The sequence below is a fragment of the Drosophila rhopaloa genome, unplaced genomic scaffold, assembly GCF_018152115.1.
Source record: "Drosophila rhopaloa isolate 14029-0021.01 unplaced genomic scaffold, ASM1815211v1 contig_177, whole genome shotgun sequence".
Taxonomy (NCBI): domain Eukaryota; kingdom Metazoa; phylum Arthropoda; class Insecta; order Diptera; family Drosophilidae; genus Drosophila; species Drosophila rhopaloa.
In genome coordinates, this window is record NW_025335058.1 from 312,665 (window position 1) to 335,899 (window position 23,235).

Sequence of the window (23,235 nt, forward strand, 5' to 3'; positions counted from 1 at the left end):
CGTGGGTGCCAACGCCTTCGCCGTTGCCAGCAAAACGGCTCGGTGGGGAGCCGGACTTCTGGGAGAAGGGGCCCTGGGTGTGGCCGACATCAGGAGTGCTAGTGACGTCGTGCCCGGAGCCGCGGTCCCCACCAGCCAGGCCGTCAGTGTCCCGCCAACATTCGGCGGACAGCAGCCACTGGCAGGAGATGGCCGAGGAAGAGTGGCCGCCCAGGGTGGCAGCCGAGGCCAACAGGCAGCAGAGGAGAGCCCGTAGCAGCCGCTGGGCCAAACTCCTCGTGGTAGACGGCGTCCGCTACCGCATCCGGGTATCCAACGGGGTGGTAAGAGTCCTGAGGGGCTAATAAAAGCCATTAATTAATTTAAAAATTCACAATCGGTTTGTTTATTTACCTTTTGGAATAAGGGAGTTGCTGAACATAGGTAATAGGGACGGGGGCGCCGAGATAGGCGGTCGATCGATAGTTGCGATCGATGGGTTAACAAAATTGGTTATTTCTATGTTCAAGAATTCAAATGGCAACTTAAGACAACGAAAAGGCAACGACGATGGCAACACTGGAACCCACAATCGATAAACGCGATCGTGGTGAGATTCCAGGGAGTTGCCGGACCGAGGGAAAGCGAAATGGTGACTTTTAGTTTGGGGAAATGTCTGGGCGGGAAAATTCGAATTCCACGCAGGGAACTGTCTGAGGTGAGATTCCAGGGAGTTGCCGGACCGAGGGAAAGCGAAATGGTGACTTTTAGTTTGGGGAAATGTCTGGGCGGGAAAATTCGAATTCCACGCAGGGAACTGTCTGGGGAACTGGGAACTGTCTTGGGAACTGGGAACTGTTAGCGTACCACTTGAGTCGCCAAGCCACTTGACGTTCACGGACAGCGCCAGCTTTGCCTGAGCTACCTTTTCTATTTTTACTAACCCTAGCTTATAAACTCCTTGTGTGGGAGACAATTATGATGACTCTGTACCTTTGTATATCTTAGAACATAAGCAATGCAATGTATTTTTAACTAACAGCCCCATACCACTTCTTTGCTATGGTGCCCCCCTTGACTCTGAAAAACGTGTATATAAACCCGACCTTTTGCCCTAATAAAGTCAGTACTCAAGCAATACTTGTGTATTCAACTACTCTGCGTTCTACGAGTGAGCATCGCTGTGTCTTTGGCCCTCATACGCATGATCCCTCCGAGTTAAACCAATTTAAGTGTTGGTTTAGCAACCTATCGTCACTAGAGTATGTTCTAGGGGCAACCATTCCTATAAATAATAAAAAATAAAACTACAAACATTTTGGTGACCCCGACCATTGCATGAAATTCTAGTCAACTTGGCGACTAATTTCTGCACATACTTTGCTAGACAGATTCCCGATCAACTTGGCGATCGGATCTTCTAGAGTTAAAGTTGTGAAACCCTTGTTCAATAATTCAGATATTGAACAAAATTCATAACAAAGGGAATTTTGCCACGAATAAATTTCGTGGGAGAGGGAGGGTCATAGGATGCGGATACCGTTACCGGGTAACGCATACCAAAGCGGGGACCCGTCGGAGCCCGTAGCAAGGGAAAGTCCAAAGGCCGCCGCGGATAACGGAACCGGAAACATGGGCAACAGAGGCTTCGTCAGCGCGCGAGCGCCACAAGACGGGCCTATTGAAATCAGGTCGCCAAGATGCAAGCACGCAGCAGCAGCAACAGTCAGGTCGTGAGGGGACAGGGGCGGGGAGGCAGCACCGGGCAACAGCCAGCGGCGAGATGGAGGCGGGACTCAGGTTCCGCACTTCAGCTGCTGGCGTCCCCCCTGGTGTCGCGGTCCTCGTCGCCGAACCCCGAATGGGAGGACGAGGAGCGCATAACGGATATAGAGCTGGAGGAGAAGGCCGGCGTCCGGCCGGCAGGGCAGGAGGCCGAGGTGACAAACATCGACCTGTCTTCGTTCGAGGAGGAGGAGGAGGAAGACAAGGAGTACACCGGGACGGAGACGGTGAGTCCAGAGGTCTCCTCGGACGAGGAGGACGAGCCATGTCGGGCGGCGAAGGCCCGGATGGCATTCCGTCGAATAAGGAGGGCCGCAGCCGGATTCGGGCGGATCTGGTTGGGCGACGCAGCGCCATCGGGCCACCCGGAGGAGGCAAAGCGTATATTCGCAACCCGGGCAGAGGTGGTGCGGCGAGTATTCGCGCAGCGGGCGGTGGCACGGGCAGCCGCAGCAGCCAGGGAGTGGCAAAAGCGGCTGGATGAGGCTGAGGCCGAAGAGGCAGCAATCTGGGCACGGCCAGGCCCTCCGGAGCAGCCGCCGCTGCAAGCACCTCCACCGCCGTCGCCACCGCCGTCGCTGTCGCAGCCGCCACCACTGTCGCCGCCCCGGGCAGCATCACCGCCACCGCCACCACCGTCGCCGCCCCGGGCAGCAGCACCGCCACCGCCACCACCGTCGCCGCCCCGGGTAGCAGCACCGCCACCGCCACCACCGTCGCCGCCCCGGGCAGCAACACCCCCACCACCGTCACCGCGCGGTCCAGGCACCACGGCACGGAGCGGAGACACCACCGCCGCCGTGGGTGCCAACGCCTTCGCCGTTGCCAGCAAAACGGCTCGGTGGGGAGCCGGACTTCTGGGAGAAGGGGCCCTGGGTGTGGCCGACATCAGGAGTGCTAGTGACGTCGTGCCCGGAGCCGCGGTCCCCACCAGCCAGGCCGTCAGTGTCCCGCCAACATTCGGCGGACAGCAGCCACTGGCAGGAGATGGCCGAGGAAGAGTGGCCGCCCAGGGTGGCAGCCGAGGCCAACAGGCAGCAGAGGAGAGCCCGTAGCAGCCGCTGGGCCAAACTCCTCGTGGTAGACGGCGTCCGCTACCGCATCCGGGTATCCAACGGGGTGGTAAGAGTCCTGAGGGGCTAATAAAAGCCATTAATAATTTTAAAAAAATCACAATTGGTTTGTTTATTTACCTTTTGGAATAAGGGAGTTGCTGAACATAGGTAATAGGGACGGGGGCGCCGAGATAGGCGGTCGATCGATAGTTGCGATCGATGGGTTAACAAAATTGGTTATTTCTATGTTCAAGAATTCAAATGGCAACTTAAGACAACGAAAAGGCAACGACGATGGCAACACTGGAACCCACAATCGATAAACGCGATCGTGGTGAGATTCCAGGGAGTTGCCGGACCGAGGGAAAGCGAAATGGTGACTTTTAGTTTGGGGAAATGTCTGGGCGGGAAAATTCGAATTCCACGCAGGGAACTGTCTGAGGTGAGATTCCAGGGAGTTGCCGGACCGAGGGAAAGCGAAATGGTGACTTTTAGTTTGGGGAAATGTCTGGGCGGGAAAATTCGAATTCCACGCAGGGAACTGTCTGGGGAACTGGGAACTGTCTTGGGAACTGGGAACTGTTAGCGTACCACTTGAGTCGCCAAGCCACTTGACGTTCACGGACAGCGCCAGCTTTGCCTGAGCTACCTTTTCTATTTTTACTAACCCTAGCTTATAAACTCCTTGTGTGGGAGACAATTATGATGACTCTGTACCTTTGTATATCTTAGAACATAAGCAATGCAATGTATTTTTAACTAACAGCCCCATACCACTTCTTTGCTATGGTGCCCCCCTTGACTCTGAAAAACGTGTATATAAACCCGACCTTTTGCCCTAATAAAGTCAGTACTCAAGCAATACTTGTGTATTCAACGACTCTGCGTTCTACGAGTGAGCATCGCTGTGTCTTTGGCCCTCATACGCATGATCCCTCCGAGTTAAACCAATTTAAGTGTTGGTTTAGCAACCTATCGTCACTAGAGTATGTTCTAGGGGCAACCATTCCTATAAATAATAAAAAATAAAACTACAAACATTTTGGTGACCCCGACCATTGCATGAAATTCTAGTCAACTTGGCGACTAATTTCTGCACATACTTTGCTAGACAGATTCCCGATCAACTTGGCGATCGGATCTTCTAGAGTTAAAGTTGTGAAACCCTTGTTCAATAATTCAGATATTGAACAAAATTCATAACAAAGGGAATTTTGCCACGAATAAATTTCTAAGCATATTCCCGAAAAACTTGAAATTTTCAAGGAGTAACTTATCAACTTGGCGATCTGTTACTACAATATTGGAAATAAAAGTAGAAGAAGTCAACCCGGCGACTCTTCCAACTTACAACATCCATATAATCCGATTTCTGGAGTCAACTAGGCGACTCCCAGTATAATCGTCGATTATTTTTCCGAAATTGAAGTAGTCAACAAGACGGCTCTTCAACTGGAAAACAATAAATTCAAGTAGTCAACAAGGCGACTCTTGAATAACTCTGGTGTCAACTAGGCGACTCCCAGGATAATTGTCGATTTATTTTCCAAAATAGAAACAGTCAACACGGAGGCTTTTCACTGGAAAACAATATATTCAAGTAGTCAACAAGGCGACTCTTGAATAACTCTGGAAGCGGTAGCATCCATAAAAATTAAAATTTTTTTTTTATAATATAATCCGATTTACTGGAGTCAACTTGGCGACTCCCAGGATAATCGTCGATTAACGTTCGAGATTGAACAACAAGGAAGTTCTTCAAGTAGAACTCAACAACTTCAAGTAGTCAACAAGACGGCTCTTGAACATTTCTGGAAGCGTTTGCATCCAAAACTAAAAACATTTGTTTAACACACATATTAAATAAAATAAAAAATACTTTTTAAATAAAAAGGTTTTGAACTATTTGTTGGCTTTCTTTTCTAATCCGAAAATCCTTAATTGTCTTTGACCATAAATCGGTTGCGAGTAGAAGCGTAGCCAGCTTATATAAGCAAATCAATTATCTTCCAACGGGTCAGGCAATTGTTAAGGCAAAATGGAGGTTGATAATTTGATTGCCATACAAAGCCAAATTGGCGAAGAAATCCAAATTTTGCTACGGAACATCAAAAAGGATTCCAGCAAACGAAAGGAAAAGGCGTCGTATTTTGAAGACAGAAAACGACAAATTGAAGAGCATTGGGAAAAATTCGACCAAGGAAATAATAGTATCCTAGAATCATTAAAGGGTACTCCACATCCGCATGAGTATTTTGAAAAACAATATTAAAATCATATGCGGACGATTGTTCATCAAGCTATCGAAGAATTTAACTCAAAAATTCTCCAGTTACCGGCAAAAGAAACATCTTCAGAAGAGGTGGATCACATACAAAAGCTGATCAGACATCAAGCAGCAGTTCTGGAATCTATGTTAAGAACCATGAAACATATAGCTCCAGAAAACAAATTTACCTATAAATCGGTAATTGATAATTTATGGAAACAAATTGAAAGTCTTCATTTTGAAATCCACAAGTTATGTATAACACCTGAAGAAGTTGGCTATAGTATGGAGCGATTTATCTCCGCGGAAGAAGCAATGTTGCAATTCTGCCATCCATATGCAGACCCCGTTTCAGTAGCCACCAATCAAGCGGTTTCTACAATCTCTTCAATACAGTTGCCAAAAGTTTCCATTCCAAAATTTGATGGAAGCTATCTAAAATGGCAACAATTTCATGACATTTTTAATAAAATGGTTCAAGAATCAGCGATACCAAAAATACAAAAAATGTGGTATCTTAAAGCTAATCTGTCTGGCGAAGCAGAAAGGTTAGTCAGGCATTTAGAATTAACAGAAGTTAATTATGATACTGCCTGGACCATGCTTAAAGAACGTTTCAATAATAAGCGGGTCCTTTCGACTGCAATATTTGAAAAATTATTTGATCACCCTAATGTGACGAATGATTCTCAGTCAATAAAAAATCTGCATGACAATATCAATGAATCCTTGCAAGCCTTCAAAAATATTGGAATAAAAACAGATACATGGGATCCAGTCCTTCTGTTCCATATGACAAGAAAACTAGATCGGCTTACACACACACTGTATGAGCAAACTATTTTAGATACCAGGGAAATTCAAACAATAAAGGAATTCCTTGGGTTTCTAGAACAACGTTTTCTCGCACTTGAAGCCATCGGCGGAAAAATGCATAAAGAAAAACAAAAAACAAGTGCTTCAGCAACAACAAGTTCATTGGCATGCCTGTTTTGTCAAAAAGGGCATAGCATATACAAATGCGAGAAATTTAAGGAGTCAACTCCTGCTGAAAGGCAGACCACATGACCAAGCAATGCATGTCTAAATATACATGCATAAAATGTAACAAAAAACACAACACATTGCTACATTTAGGTAACGGAAAACCAAATACCGAACCTAAAACGTCCGCTTCTGCTGCTACGAAAAACAGTTGTGAGAACAAATACACACTGTTAGCAACGGCTAGAGTCATAGTGCAAGGACTTAATAATCAAGAAGGAGATTTTCGCGCACTGCTTTATTCCGGATCACAAATTAATCTGATTTCAGAAAGACTGGTTAAGCGTTTATCGTTGCAACTACAACCAACAAACCTTCGCATTGAGGGAGTTGGAGGTCAGCCGCGAATAAGTAAAGGACGCGTTAGTGTTTTAATTAAATCAAAACATAGCGATTTGTTTATTTACCTTTTGGAATAAGGGAGTTGCTGAACATAGGTAATAGGGACGGGGGCGCCGAGATAGGCGGTCGATCGATAGTTGCGATCGATGGGTTAGACAAAATTGGTTTTTTTTATGTTCAAAAATTCAAAGGGCACCTTAAAAAAAGAAAAAAAAAGAAACAAGGAACACACAGACACCCCCAAAAAAAAAAAACGATATTGAGATAAAATAAAGGGGGCGGCCCGAAAAAGGGAAAGGAGAAGGGACTTTTAGTTTGGGGAAATGTCTGGGCGGGGGGAAAATTCGAATTCCACGCAGGGAACTGTCTGAGGTGAGATTCCAGGGAGTTGCCGGACCGAGGGAAAGCGAAATGGTGACTTTTATTTTGGGGAAATGTCTGGGCGGGAAAATTCGAATTCCACGCAGGGAACTGTCTGGGGAACTGGGAACTGTCTTGGGAACTGGGAACTGTTAGCGTACCACTTGAGTCGCTAAGCCACTTGACGTTCACGGACAGCGCCAGCTCTGCCTGAGCTACCTTTTCTATTTTTACTAACCCTAGCGTATTAACTCCTTGTGTGGGAGACAATTATGATGACTCTGTACCTTTGTATATCTTAGAACATAAGCAATGCAATGTATTTTTAACTAACAGCCCCATACCACTTCTTTGCTATGGTGCCCCCTTGACTCTGAAAAACGTGTATATAAACCCGACCTTTTGCCCTAATAAAATCAGTACTCAAGCAATACTTGTGTATTCAACTACTCTGCGTTCTACGAGTGAGCATCGCTGTGTCTTTGGCCCTCATACGCATGATCCCTCCGAGTTAAACCAATTTAAGTGTTGGTTTAGCAACATATCGTCAAATAATAAAATTAAACTACAAACATTTTGGTGACCCCGACCATTGCATGAAATTCTAGTCAACTTGGCGACTAATTTCTGCACATACTTTGCTAGAGAGATTTCCGATCAACTTGGCGATCGAATCTTCTAGAGTTAAAGTTGTGAAACCCTTGCTCAATAATTCAGATATTGAGCAAAATTCATAACAAAGGGAATTTTGCCACGAATAAATTTCTAAGCATATTCCCGAAAAACTTGAAATTTTCAAGGAGTAACTTATCAACTTGGCGATCTGTTACTACAATATTGGAAATAAAAGTAGAAGAAGTCAACCCGGCGACTCTTCCAACTTACAACATCCATATAATCCGATTTCTGGAGTCAACTAGGCGACTCCCAGTATAATCGTCGATTATTTTTCCGAAATTGAAGTAGTCAACAAGACGGCTCTTCAACTGAAAAACAATAAATTCAAGTAGTCAACAAGGCGACTCTTGAATAATTCTGGAAGCGGTAGCATCCAAAAAAATTAAATTGTTTGTTTAAACAATATAATCCAATTTAGTGGTGTCAACTAGGCGACTCCCAGGATAATTGTCGATTTATTTTCCAAAATAGAAACAGTCAACACGGAGACTTTTCACTGGAAAACAATATATTCAAGTAGTCAACAAGGCGACTCTTGAGTAATTCTGGAAGCGGTAGCATCCATAAAAATTAAAATTGTTTTTTAATAATATAATCCGATTTACTGGAGTCAACTTGGCGACTCCCAGGATAATCGTCGATTAACGTTCGAGATTGAACAACAAGGAGGTTCTTCAAGTAGAGCTCAACAACTTCAAGTAGTCAACAAGACGGCTCTTGAACATTTCTGGAAGCGTTTGCATCCAAAACTAAAAACATTTATTTAACACACATATTAAATAAAATAAAAAATACTTTTTAAATAAAAAGGTTTTAAACTATTTGTTGGCTCTCTTTTCTAATCCGAAAATCCTTAATTGTCTTTGACCATAAATCGGTTGCGAGTAGAAGCGTAGCCAGCTTATATAAGCAAATCAATTATCTTCCAACGGGTCAGGCAATTGTTAAGGCAAAATGGAGGTTGAAAATTTGATTGCCATACAAAGCCAAATTGGCGAAGAAATCCAAATTTTGCTACGGAACATCAAAAAGGATTCCAGCAAACGAAAGGAAAAGGCGTCGTATTTTGAAGACAGAAAACGACAAATTGAAGAGCATTGGAAAAAATTCGACCAAGGAAATAATAGTATCCTAGAATCATTAAAGGGTACTCCACATCCGCATGAGTATTTTGAAAAACAATATTACAATCATATGCGGACGATTGTTCATCAAGCTATCGAAGAATTTAACTCAAAAATTCTTCAGTTACCGGCAAAAGAAACATCTTCAGAAGAGGTGGATCACATACAAAAGCTGATCAGGCACCAAGCAGCGGTTCTGGAATCTATGTCAAGAACCATGAAACATATAGCTCCAGAAAACAAATTTACCTATAAATCGGTAATTGATAATTTATGGAAACAAATTGAAAGTCTTCATTTTGAAATCCACAAGTTATGTATAACACCTGAAGAAGTGGGCTATAGTATGGAGCGATTTATTTCCGCGGAAGAAGCAATGTTGCAATTCTGTCATCTATATGCAGACCCCGTTTCAGTGGCCACCAATCAAGCGGTTTCTACAATCTCTTCAATACAGTTGCCAAAAGTTTCCATTCCAAAATTTGATGGAAGCTATCTAAAATGGCAACAATTTCATGACATTTTTAATAAAATGGTTCATGAATCAGCGATACCAAAAATACAAAAAATGTGGTATCTTAAAGCTAATTTGTCTGGCGAAGCAGAAAGGTTAGTCAGGCATTTAGAATTAACAGAAGTTAATTATGATACTGCCTGGACCATGCTTAAAGAACGTTTCAATAATAAGCGGGTCCTTTCGACTGCAATATTTGAAAAATTATTTGATCACCCTAATGTGACGAATGATTCTCAGTCAATAAAAAATCTGCATGACAATATCAATGAATCCTTGCAAGCCTTGAAAAATATTGGAATAAAAACAGATACATGGGATCCAGTCCTTCTGTTCCATATGACAAGAAAACTAGATCGGCTTACACACACACTGTATGAGCAAACTATTTTAGATACCAGGGAAATTCAAACAATAAAGGAATTCCTTGGGTTTCTAGAACAACGTTTTCTCGCACTTGAAGCCATCGGCGGAAAAATGCATAAAGAAAAACAAAAAACAAGTGCTTCAGCAACAACAAGTTCATTGGCATGCCTGTTTTGTCAAAAAGGGCATAGCATATACAAATGCGAGAAATTTAAGGAGTCAACTCCTGCTGAAAGGCTGACCTGGGTTCAGCGAAAAAGGCTGTGCGTCAATTGTCTTAAGGCAGACCACATGACCAAGCAATGCATGTCTAAATATACATGCATAAAATGTAACAAAAAACACAACACATTGCTACATTTAGGTAACGGAAAACCAAATACCGAACCTAAAACGTCCGCTTCTGCTGCTACGAAAAACAGTTGTGAGAACAAATACACACTGTTAGCAACGGCTAGAGTCATAGTGCAAGGACTTAATAATCAAGAAGGAGATTTTCGCGCACTGCTCGATTCCGGATCACAAATTAATCTGATTTCAGAAAGACTTGTTAAGCGTTTATCGTTGCAACTACAACCAACAAACCTTCGCATTGAGGGAGTTGGAGGTCAGCCGCGAATAAGTAAAGGACGCGTTAGTGTTTTAATTAAATCAAAACATAGCGATTTTGAAACAAGAGTTGAAGCCTTTGTTCTTCCTCATATTGTGGCCGATCAGCCTACGGAACAAATAAAAGTAGCTGATTTAAAAATCTCAAAAAATATCCGGCTCGCTGATCCACATTTCGCGAAACCAGGAAAAATTGATATATTGCTTGGCGCAGAACATCACTTTTCCGTTATAAAACCTGAACAAATTAGGTCTTATTCAGACCAACCTATTCTCCAGAACACCGAATTTGGTTGGATAATTGCTGGGCAAGTAAACATGAGTGCAAAAATGCCACAAAATTGCATGGTAGTTTCCTCAGCCGAGGAAGCCAAATCATCGTTGGAAAAATTCTGGAAACTGGACAACATGGAACCGATAAGGAAATACCGGACGCCAGAGGAAAGACATTGCGAGAAGCATTTTTTGGAAAATCTTCAGCACGCACAAGATGGAAGGTTAATTGTCAGATTACCTTATTATGAAGATCCCTCAGCCCTGGGGAAGTCTTGCGATATTGCGACAAGCGTTTTCTTTCGTTGGAACGAAGAACCAGCCCAGACATAAAAATATTATATAACGATTTTATGGCCGAATACGAAAAACTAGGTCATATGAAGCAAGTATTACCTAGTCATATACCAAAGGAACATTATTTTATTCCTCACCACTGTGTTCTGAAACCAGAAACCACTACAAAAAAAATTAAGAGTAGTCTTTGATGCTTCCTGTAAGACATCTACAGGAAAATCATTAAATGATTTACTTTATCCAGGACCAGTTGTTCAAAGTGGTCTGTTTGCGATTCTATTGAGATTCAGAGTTCACAAATATGTTTTTACGGCGGATATAGAAAAAATGTATCGGCAAGTTTGGATGAATCCAAAAGATCAATTTAACCAAATGATTGTTTGGCGCTACAATCCGTCCGAGGAAATAAAATATTACCAGCTGAAAACTGTAACTTATGGCATAACGTCAGCTCCATTTCTTGCCACAAAATGCTTGGAGCATTTGGCCAATAAAAATTTGGAAAAATGGCCATTAGGATCAAATGCATTGAAAAATGATTTCTATGTTGATGACTGCCTAACTGGAGCAGATACAATTATAGATGCTGCAAGGATTCAAGAAGAACTAAACACAATCTTGCTACCTTGCGGATTTAAACTAAGAAAATGGTGCTCTAATTCACACCATCCGCTAAAGGAATTTTCACCAGAAGATATTGCTAGCAACATAAATCTTGGCACTGCATTGGAACATACCAGTGTAAAGACTTTGGGAATTGTCTGGAGCCCTAAAGATGACAATTTGTGGCTCAAGAACATAACACTCAAACAATTACAAAAAGAGTGGTAGCCTCTGAGTTGGGTCAAATTTTTGACCCACTTGGTCTTTTTGCTCCAGTCATAATCAGAGCAAAAATATTTCTACAAAATCTGTCAGTCCTTAAACTAGATTGGGACACAGAGATATCAGATTCCCTAAAGGAAAGGTGGGAGGCCTTCAGACAAGACTTGCTGTGTTTAAATAAAATGACTATTCCGCGACACATTTATGATGGTAAGATACCTCAAAAACAAGAACTCCATATATTTGTGGATGCTTCTGAAAAAGCGTTTGGTGCTGTGGCTTATATAAGAGCCATATATAAGAACAAACAAACGACTGTGCGCCTATTATGCGCAAAATCAAAAGTAGCACCTCTTGAAAAGCAAACCCTACCACGACTAGAGTTATGTGCAGCTGTGTTAGGTGCAGAGCTTGCTGAAAAGGTGAAAAAGGATCTTAAATCAGAATCCATTAAATGTCATTACTGGACAGATTCCACCATCGTCTTATGTTGGATAAATGCAAAAGCATCGAATTTCCATACATTCGTTGCAAATAGGTTGTCGAAAATACAAGATACAACCTGTCCAAATCAATGGAGACATGTGTCATCAAGTCTCAACGCTGCAGATGTACTCTCTAGAGGGATACCTGCATCTCAATTAAGTGCACATACATTGTGGTTATACGGACCACTGTTTCTTCATGGACAAGAAGAGAAATGGCCAGCTCTATTTATAGCTAAACAAAAATTGTTACTTTGGCAACAGTTTCGCTTGGAGAACAAATATATGGCATTAAACACGGAAATTCATTCAATCGCTTGCAACGTATAATAGCATACATGTTACGATTTTGTTATCGTAAAAATAGAAAACAAACCGTCTTACTAGAGCTTGACGAATTAGAACAAGCTAGGCGTATTATAATACGTTGTATACAACAGGCTGGTTTCACAAATGAATTTAATCACCTTCGACGTCATCCCGAACGCCCATTACCCAATAGCAGCAAGGTCGCATCTCTTCATCTTCATTTGGACGAAAACTCTATTATAAGAGTAGGAACAAGGGTGGAAAATGCCCCAATTTCACGGGATGCAATGAATCCCTACTTACTCCCATACAATGACAACATCGTAAAAATGCTGTTACATAAACTTCATGAGGAAAATATGCACTGTGGTCAAAATACTTTAAAAGGTATTGCACGACACCAGTATCACATCATCAAAATCACTCCTATGGTTAGAAACGTAATTATGAAATGCGTGCCATGTACCAGGTTTCGTCCAAAATTACTTTCTCAAATAATGGGAAAACTACCTGAGCATAGAGTCTCACAAAACAGACCATTTTTAAATACCGGAGTTGATTATTGCGGACCCTTCTGGATACATCACAAAATCCGAGGCAAGCGACCTGATAAAGCATACATAGCAGTATTTGTTTGTTTCTCCACAAAGGCTGTCCATCTGGAACTTGTCGGAGATTTAACGACTGCAGCATTCCTTGGAGCATTACAGCGATTTATAAGTCGTCGCGGGAAGTGTCAGACCCTATACTGCGACAATGCAACAAATTTCGTTGGCGCCAGCAACCAATTGAAGGAGTTAAAGGAAACAATCCACTCACAGCAGGCTAAGAACTCCATACTTCAGCTGTGCAATACGAAGGGTGTTCACTTTAAATTTATTCCACCAAGATCCCCTCACTTTGGTGGATTGTGGGAAGCTGCAGTAAAGTCAGCAAAGACGTTGTTATTAAAAAATGTGTCCACTGCAAACCTCACCTTTGAGCAGTTGAGCACTGTCATAACAAATGTCGAGGCAGTATTAAATTCTCGGCCACTTACTCCAATGTCGAATGATCCTAATGACTTTACAGTCCTTACACCAGGTCATTTATTGACCCAGAACCACTTAGAATAAAATCACTACCTGAACAATGGGAACTGGTGCAGCGACTCAAGCACACATTTTGGACGCAATGGTCCAGAGAATATTTAACAAGCCTGCAACAACACTCAAAATGGAAACAGGCCCATAAAAATGTAAGAGAAGGCATGATGGTTATTGTCAAGGAAGACAATGTGCCTATGCTTCAATGGCCTATAGGACGAATAATAAAAATTTATCCAGGTCAAGATGGATATGTGCGAGTTGCAGACGTAAAAACTGCAACAGGAGTTTTTAAAAGAGCAATCCATAAGCTTGCTCCCCTATTCCGTCAAGAAGATCCAGGAGAAAAACGCAAGGAAATTAATGAAGAAGATGCTGAAGAAGAAACAAAGGAAGATCAAGAGCCAAAAAGACGAAAGAGCCCATCCTTACCAATGATATCGATGCCATTATTAATCTTGCTGCTGCTATTACCATTAGCCATCGCCGGTCCGATTAACATAACCAGGTTTGGTTCTAGGCCAGGAATTTATTACGAAAAAATTGGATCTACTCGACTAGCAACTGCAGACTGGACAATCATAGCTTATTATGATTTAAAGCCGTATCTCGAAGATGTAAAGACATTTTACACGGGGACACTTAAGGTTGGTCAAATGTGTTCACATATACAACCAGTTCAAGCATGTGCTGCTGTATATAACCATTTTCAACACGTTTACGAAGAAATAAAAACTGAAAATGATTTACTCCACATGTCAAGAATACGTCGTTCTCCCTTGGACATAGTGGGAAATATTGCCAACAGCTTATTTGGCGTATTAGACACAGAGTATGCCAAGAAGATGTCATCAACTATTCAAAAGGTGAAATCGAATGAAGATTACATTTTAGAATTAGTTAAGAATCAGACTTCAATAATTGATTCTACGATAAACATCATGAAACGAGATGAAGCTACCATCGATAAAAGGATTAAAATAATGACTCAGCAAATGGAGGATATAGCCAATGCTCGTCTAGATTCTCTTAAAGCCTTTCAATGGTATATTGCATTGACAAATCAATTATCCATATTGGCGGCAAATCTTCAAAGAATTCAGACAGAGATTTCACATGTTCTGACAAACGTCCATCACAATGAAATTAGCCCACTGCTCGTTTCTCCCAAGCAACTTCGACAACATTTAAACAAATTAAAAATTCACATGCCTCAAGGAAAAATGCTCCCTCTCATCAACGATGATATACTTCAATTATATAAGTTAATGAGGGCAGAAGCAAAGGTGGTAAAGGATTATGTAATCTTTAAATTAACACTGCCATTATTATCAACACAGTTATTTGAAATATATAACTTGATTCCAATACCGGTAATCATCAACAATAAAATGATTTCCCTTGATATTGAATTTCCAATCATGGCTGTGAATCAACATCGAGATCAATTCATTACTATGTCATCAAGTGAATTTGATCTTTGTAATTCAATTAATGACGAAGAGTATATTTGCTCAGATAAGCAATCCATGTTTTCTATTGAAAATCATTGCGAGTTTCAAATGTTTAATAACAAATCATCGTCATTGTGCCAAACAAAAAGTTCGACGAAATCATTCTCATGGCAAAGATTAAGAACAAAAAATCAATGGATATTTTCAATTAAATCACCAATGGAGTTATCAGCAGTATGTGATGATCAATTATCAACAATTACAATTGATAATATCGGACTTTTATCCTTGGATCCGAAGTGCACTCTAAGAAATCCTTTTCTGAGCGTAATTGGCCATCAGGTAACCTCTACTGGAACATTGAAGTTATCGTATGCTCGATTTGGCAGTCTGAATGAATCTTTAACTCCGCTTCCTAAAGTTTCACACCCAAATAATTCATTGAAGCTAAGTTATAATGAATTAAATGAGCTCAGTAAAGAATTGATTCCGAGAATAAAAATAAAAATGCCAAACGAGATCGTCGATCTACAACATCACCACATAAGTTCATATGTCGCCCTAATTTTATCACTTGGGGTGATAATATTTTATGTATGGAGACGTTTCCAAAAGAAATCACATCATTTAATTTCGCCATCGTCAAAGGACATCGACTTACCAGAGAGGCCAGCGTTAACCAACTCCCCAAGAAGACATCACCAGACACCTGTATCCGACGCCTTTGAGATCAACATTGGATGATGTTGAACACCTGTTCAACGGCCGGGAGTATGTTAGCGTACCACTTGAGTCGCTAAGCCACTTGACGTTCACGGACAGCGCCAGCTCTGCCTGAGCTACCTTTTCTATTTTTACTAACCCTAGCGTATTAACTCCTTGTGTGGGAGACAATTATGATGACTCTGTACCTTTGTATATCTTAGAACATAAGCAATGCAATGTATTTTTAACTAACAGCCCCATACCACTTCTTTGCTATGGTGCCCCCCTTGACTCTGAAAAACGTGTATATAAACCCGACCTTTTGCCCTAATAAAATCAGTACTCAAGCAATACTTGTGTATTCAACTACTCTGCGTTCTACGAGTGAGCATCGCTGTGTCTTTGGCCCTCATACGCATGATCCCTCCGAGTTAAACCAATTTAAGTGTTGGTTTAGCAACCTATCGTCACTAGAGTATGTTCTAGGGGCAACCATTCCTATAACTACAAACAGGAGCTGTCTGGGAAATGGGAACTGGGAACTATCTGGGGACCGGGAAACGGGGGGGGGAAGGGGAAACGGGGGGGAAAAAAGAAAAAAAAAGGAAAAAAAAAAATTAAAAGAATGGCTATGGAAAAGTCTTTTACGGAAACAGTCGCGGGAAAGTTCAAGTCTTTCAAGGAGCTGTACGGGTAAAGTCTTTTAGGAGAACAGTCTGGGGAAAGGTTAAGTCTTTCGGGGAACTGTCTGGGGAACATCTAACACGCAAGTCAGGCGGGGAATTCGAGTAGTCTAAAAATAAAGGGCGGGGAAAGTCACCACTTTCATTACGTTTCCGAAGGAAGGGGGAAATGTGAGGAGTCATAAACTCCCCACAAATCTCGATGCAGGAGATCGGCCTAGCAACAGCGGAGGAGGCGAGAAAACCGGAGAAATGAAGGGCATCCAGGTGAAACGGGAAACATTCGGACCTTGGACCCTCATATGGCAAGGGCAACGAGGTCAAACGGTGAATTGGCGGACTTTGGACCCACCTAAAGAGGACACACCGTGAATTAACGGTACCTTGATTGGACTTCGGACCCGCACAAAGAGGACACACCGTGAATTAACGGTACCTCAGTGGACGTTGGACCCGAGGGAAATAACGGCACCTACAGCGCCTATAAAAAGGACGGCGCAAGCGCAGCTCGGGACAGTACGAGTGCGTGAACGCGGAATAAGTAAACATCGAAACCGAAGTGCCCAAGGATCAAGATCGCAAAGTCGAGACGCCGAACGACGACAAGTCTACAAGGCTGAGGCTACAACGCTGAGATCCAACGGTGCTAGGTCGTGGTAAAGTCAAGCTTAGGGAGTCCTTGCGCGGTGTCAGGCGATAAAGGTGGCTACGCGATAAGGGAGAACTTTGTTCTACCTGCTAGGCGATACACCTTGCCGACAAAGTCCAAGCTGAACTCCGGAAGCCAGGCGATAAAGGTGGCTAGGCGATAAGGCGTAACTTCGGTTCACCTGCTAGGCGATACACCTTGCCGGCCCCCGGTAGGAAAGCTCGCATAACATCCAGGGTTTTGGTGGAGTCGTCCGGATCTCAGTCACCCGGAGCAGCAAGCCGAAGCAACGCAGTAGCAGGCCAGGAGCGACGCAGCGTTAAGCCAGGAGCGACGCAGCAGCACGCCAGGAGCAGCGCAGCGAGCCAGGAGCAACGCAGCAGAAGACAGCGACAACGGGCAGCAGATTAATAGCAGTAAGGCTATATTTTAGAGAAACAATAAACCAGCACCAACCTAATCAGTTCTGGCGTTATCCTTTGGTGACGGGCGGTCACTCAATATAAATTTGGTGGAACGAACTCACAACTTCTCTGAGCTAGCCGCACGTTTACGTAGCGAGCAGAAAATAAAGAATCAGGTCGTTACATCGGTATGTTCAGTTCTGCTTTGATGCATAATATTGTTAGCACATATATAATCATTATTACATTTTAGTAACCGACATGGACTTCAAGCTTAGGGAAGCAAAATAAATATTAATTTATTTATGAACCTTTTTTGTTTTTGTTTTCAGGAATAAACTAAACACAGACGAAGATGCTAACTTATTGTTTGTACCCAAAGGAATGAGAGTTTGTGATACCGAAACACTTGAGCAAGTTAAATTAAAGTACATTGGTTTAAAACCTTTAAACTTTCAAAGTACTTCAATAAATTCTTTGAGTGAGCTTACCATCCAAGACAATAAAGGGGCGATTGCTAGGGACAATGTTACTAAAAAATCAGGTAACTTAACAAAAGTCAATAAAAAAAACGATATTGAAAACATCGAAATTGAATTAAATTTCTATATTTTTTATTTCCGAGAAACGAGGATATTGTTACAGTCAATGAACTCTTCTTTGAGTAGCTACCAAGCTCCACGCTCCTGACAAACACACACGATAACTATTTGACTGATATTCAAGAGAGTAATGAATACGGCTCCGCCACAAAGAAATCAAAGAATATTGGAATAAAGAATTATTTGAAAAAGATCCCAGGAACAATACCTTTGCACCAATTTAACTTAAAAGCGCATCCAAATTTCAATCAATGGAAACTCGTCCTATATATCCGAATGTTCCGTATAGCCCGTACAGTAGCCCATTTGGTAGTCCTCGATCCAATCGAAGGCGACCGGCTTTTCGGGAGTCCAGACGAATATCGATGGAAAAATCTGGAAGTTTTCTTCAATTAAACCAATATAAATTAATGGAACAAATCGGTCAGGTAAAATATTTGATTAAATAAGTCTTATATAACTTAATTACAAACAAGAAAAAAAGCTATCTTTGGCAAAACAAAGGTTAAATATAAATGTATATATTTGAAGGTTTAATTTAAATAAATAAGTCCTTAAAAAATGTCAAAAATATGGTGTACACGATAACTGGTCACAGAATCATATGAAATAAAAAAATTAAATTGCATTGTTAAAGTTAAAGGACAAGATTCCTCAGGTAACGCTGTCGAGTTTTTATTAAAAAAATTTTTTTTCGATTTTTTAAGGCAAAAACCCCGATTTTCTCGCAAAGATAGAGATATTTATTGCTCTGAGGAATTAATAGAGAAATACTGTGGAAAATCTCAAAATGATCCGTCCGATAGATTTTGCAGGATCGTGTAAACCGACTTTGAAATGGCAACTTTTCTGGAGAGCGTTTTGAAGTTTGGGACACCCAAAAATTGAATATAAAACGAGGTTACTTACCTCCGTTGAACTGCCCATAAGTTCGGAATTTTTACTGGGATCGATCTAAAATTTTAACACAATATTCCCGAGATGTTGTGCATTCAGAAAAAAAAATTTAAGCAAATGTAAAAGGAACAATTTTAATAGGGGGGTCCCTTCAAATGGAGAAATGAGAAATTGTTAAAGTTGCTAAGACCGCGGCTTGGTGAGGGATGCACTTTATCCGAGTGTAACGCAATCATTGTTGCAAGGAGGGAGTTGAAAGCCGGAAGAAACTGACAGTCTAGATATTTGGACAATTTGTCGAGGGCACGGAATTGAAAAGCTCTCAATTCCGGGTCCTCGACAAATAGAGAAAAGAAAATACGTACAAATGCGACTTACTGCGTTTGAAATAGGTAAAAACCCAAAAATACTATTAAGGGGACCCCCCCCCCATTCTCGATTTCAAATTTTGACGATTTTCAATGGGCTGGAAAATGTACATATATTATTTTTTAGGCTTACAACTTTGCATCCATTTATTTAAAGACTTAAATAATAAGAAAACAATTTAACATAATTTTTTTTTTGTCTTTTGTCTTTGAACAAAAGCCCTGCTTTTCGTCGGCGTATGGGATTTAAGCTCACTGGAACATCTGAAACTAAAAATTCCGACGGGATTAGGAAGAGTATTTATATGGCTATAGCATGAATTAGGATTTTTAAATTCGGACAAAAATTAACAATATGGCGGACCTTGGAACATTTTTTTTTTTAAATCTCTTTCTTTTAAGACACAAATCAAGGTAAAAAGTAAAGAAGATCTTCACTGATTTGATTTATCCTAGTTCATGCTATAGCTATATATAATTAATAGTTTTTGAGTAATCTCCTACGCCAGTCGTAAAAATACTGTTTCGAGAAAAACGCGTTTAAAGTTTTGATAAGCTCTCGCCGTCGCCTGAGGAGTCGCCATAAATCGGCTATATCTTCAAAAGGAATATCTTTTAAAGAAAAAAAATCGATTTTTTGAAACCGAGAATGGGGGGTCCCCTTAAATAAGCACATTATTTTCTAACTCTTACATGTATGTTTAAACAAAAACGACGTTTTTGCAATACTTATTTTACGATTTTATCTAATAAGGATGTGGAAGAGGATATAATCGTCCGACTTTTAATGGAATTTTTCAATTCAAACACTATTCAAAACTCATAAACAAAAAACATAATTCCTTATCGCAATTATATAAGAATCCGTGGACAGGTCGAGCGCCACTTCCAGATGTATCGCCCTGGTCGTCAAGAACGTAAACAGGGCTACCCATCGCTTCTCCTTCTGACGAGCCAGGGTCACCATCAGTGGACCAAAATAATCCAGTCAAGTATTCTTGAACAGCAATCCATTGGCCTCCAAGCTAAGGGCAAGAGACTCATAATTGGCGGCTTCGACCGTGCTGGTTTGTTACTTACATATCAGCTTCGTGACTCAGAATCTCGTCCTGATCTCTGTAATCGTAGCATACAAATTTTGATGCAGTCATCTCCTTAAGAGTGTGCACTGTATGGCATCCGCAAAGCGGAATCAATTCTCCCGTAGGCTCGCGGAGCTCCACGCTCAACTTTGTAGGCCATCAGCTCTCTAAAATCTCTTCTGACGGAATCTTTCTTGCAGTCGACCGCATCTCGTTGGAAAACTCCTTTTGTTGTGATTGTCTGACTGACAGGATTTGTGGGTCCATGCGGTACTACTATCAATATCACTGGTGCTCACACTCTGTGACTCCTTTACAGTGTTCAGCTGCCTCGTTCCAAGAACTGCTGCAGTAACTTCAACTGTGGGATTGACATGTTTCTCGTCTGGGCGCAAACGAAGCTTCCATTATCCTCGTAGGTGACCTTCCAATAGGCCACAGCAACAAGTGCAGATTGACTGGCATCTACAGAAACGTGCAACGCTGTAGTTCGTACAGGTAAACATTCAAAATAATGGCGAGGGCCCAATGCAGTTTCCGCTACTGGTGAGCAGGATACAAGCTGGCCTAGCTCGAATCTAGCGTTCGCAATTATCGAGTGAGAACTCGAGTAAAAACGCAACATAATGACAGTCGATGATGCCCCATCTGCTCTCGGATCAGTATGCCTAAATAGTTTGGCATTCACTGTTTTATGGTAAAACGCAGAGCTCGGCAAACAGGCTGCACCGAATGTCATTACGTTCATTTCGTAGTCATCAGGTTTCTTGGTGTCGTTGCTATTTCTCCACAGCTTTCTGCTGGGAACATCTGTCCTCTGGTCGGATTAAATCTTGATGCAACATATCCATAATGTCGCCATAAACTGCGACGGCTTCATCTAGTTATACCCGTTACTCGTAGAGTAAAAGGGTATATTGTATTCGTGCAAAAGTATGTAACAGCTAGAAGGAAGCGTTTCCGACCCTATAAAGTATATATATTCTTGATCAGGGTCACTAGCCGAGTCGATATAGCCATGTCCGTCTGTCTGTCCGTCTGTCTGTCCGTATGAACGCTGAGATCTCGGAAACTATAAAAGCTAGAAGATTGGCATTTTGCAAGCAGATTCTAGGAGTTCCTACGCAGCGCAAGTTTGTTTCAAAATGGTGCCACGCCCCCTTTAACGCCCACAATCGCTTATATACGATTTTAAAAATTTAAATATTTCGGAAAAGTAAAAATGCAGTTTTATTGTGTTTATCAATACCTATCGAAATGTAGAAGAAATTTTTCAAATCGGACCATTCGTTAAAAAGTTATGCGTGATCAAAGTTTCTATCTCCATCTCCCTCGCACTCCCTTTACCTGAGTAACGGGTATCTGATAGTCGGGGGACCCGACTATAGCGTTCTCTCTTGTTTTATATTTTTGTTGAACACGCCACACAAGGATTTACCTTGTTTTCATCTCTAAAATGAAAAAGCACATCTAGCAAGGATTTGTAATGAGGCGGGCGTTCGTCCAGCGCCGAATTTGGAGATGTTCGTCCTGCTGCCAAGGCAGCGTCAAAAACCAGCCAACTCTTACCGGGCCTATTCGGGCTTTCAACTCCAAAAAGGTGGCAGATACCATAGTCGATCGCATTCCACTGACGAGATGGCTCATTACATTAGAAGGCTCTCTGGACTTCGTCCAAACCACTGAATGTTAAGTTGTCGATGCGTACCTTGTATGCCAAGGTCTCTTCGTCGATCATCGTAATGGACGTCCCTTCATCCCTCCTTCTGCATCGACACACTTCACGTTGTAGCGCAGCTCCTCTATGCCGCAAAAAAAAAACCCAGTTGCAGCTATACAAGTATTTACTACTATAAAACAGTGGCGTTTTATTCCAACAGATTTAAATGGGAAATTCGTTTGTAGTTTTATTGAGCTACAGCGTATATTCGACTACATCCATAAGTTTAGCAATCCGGCATCCTGAACTCACGGTGCAAGTTCTTCAATACGGAACTCGGCCGTCTTAATCAACGCTTTTATCTATTGGAAGAAATCAAGTCATTGCACACGAAATGATACATTTACAAGATCTCTCGCCTCGCTATTATCCTTTATTGATTAGTTTGGAGTTCTTTAACTAGATGGCTGACTGAGGAATTCTACATTTGACTCGATGATCCGAAAAGCCATGGGATCACTCTAGCACTTTTACATACTTCCATGAAGGCTACCTGCTTAAAGCAAAGCCTCGATTAGTGGAGACCATTATGGCAGACGTGTGTGGGCCATTTTTCTACAAGTCAGAGGCTTTCAACAAGCCGTCGGTAAGTGTTGGAAACGGTATGATAATGCAACACACTTTGTTGGCTCAAGAAAGGAGCTGCTTAAACTGCGATGTCTATTTCTCACCGACGACCATAAAACTCGACATTTTGTCTTATTTCTCCCAGATCGCCACACTTTTGCGCCCTTGTGAAGCTGCTGTGAAGATGGTCAAGCATCGTTTGTAATATACTGTTGTCCCCAAAGCAGCCAATTCTTATGTGCCAGATGTCCGCTGTCATTATTTGTTAACCCTTAGTCTCAATTCAGAGGATCCAGTTGACCTGAATGTCTTAAGGCAGGCTTGCACCTTGTGAGGTCAAAAAAAACAATTTTTTTTTTGTGCAGTTTCGGATACATACATGTTTCAATTTTACTCTCCTAAAATTTCAAGTCGAAATCTCTTGAATTACGAAAGTTATCGGCCGTTTGGTGGACCGGTGTCAAGCGCGTTGCCATTATAGTGAAAATTTTCAAACGCGTTTTTCTCGAAACCATTTTTCCGAGTTGGCGGAAGTCGTACAAGCCGCAAAAATTGAGCAATCGTCATGAAATTTTTTATACATGTTCCTCAGAAGTATGTGCATGGCATGAACTAGGATCTTTTGAAAATATTAAAAATTGTTTATTTAAAAAAATAATGAGTAACGAAAAAATGAGGAAAAAACCGATTTTTTTTACAAAAGCT

The 23,235-nt window shown here is 41.7% G+C and overlaps 2 protein-coding genes across 4 annotated transcripts in view; both read left to right on the top strand.

Annotated features, from left to right (window-relative positions):
• Positions 1-23,235, top strand: part of LOC108041322 (calcium/calmodulin-dependent protein kinase kinase 2) — a 268,166-nt gene that overhangs the window by 166,193 nt on the left and 78,738 nt on the right. Inside the window, exons 2-3 of one of the 3 annotated variants that reach the window (XM_044458811.1) lie at positions 17,627-17,838; positions 17,920-18,324. In XM_044458811.1, the coding sequence (XP_044314746.1) occupies positions 18,148-18,324 (177 nt within the window). In that variant the 5' untranslated portion in view covers positions 17,627-17,838; positions 17,920-18,147. Of the gene's footprint in view, positions 1-17,423; positions 17,483-17,626; positions 18,325-23,235 lie in introns of those variants that run through there. The other 2 variants (XM_044458810.1, XM_044458812.1) reach the window with 2 other exon arrangements.
• On the top strand, positions 439-2,819 carry LOC123037560 (histone-lysine N-methyltransferase SETD1B-like). Its single transcript, XM_044458808.1, has 3 exons — positions 439-589; positions 698-2,401; positions 2,546-2,819. Exons 2-3 carry the CDS (start codon positions 1,680-1,682, stop codon positions 2,817-2,819), a joined length of 996 nt encoding a protein of 331 aa, XP_044314743.1. The 5' UTR covers positions 439-589; positions 698-1,679.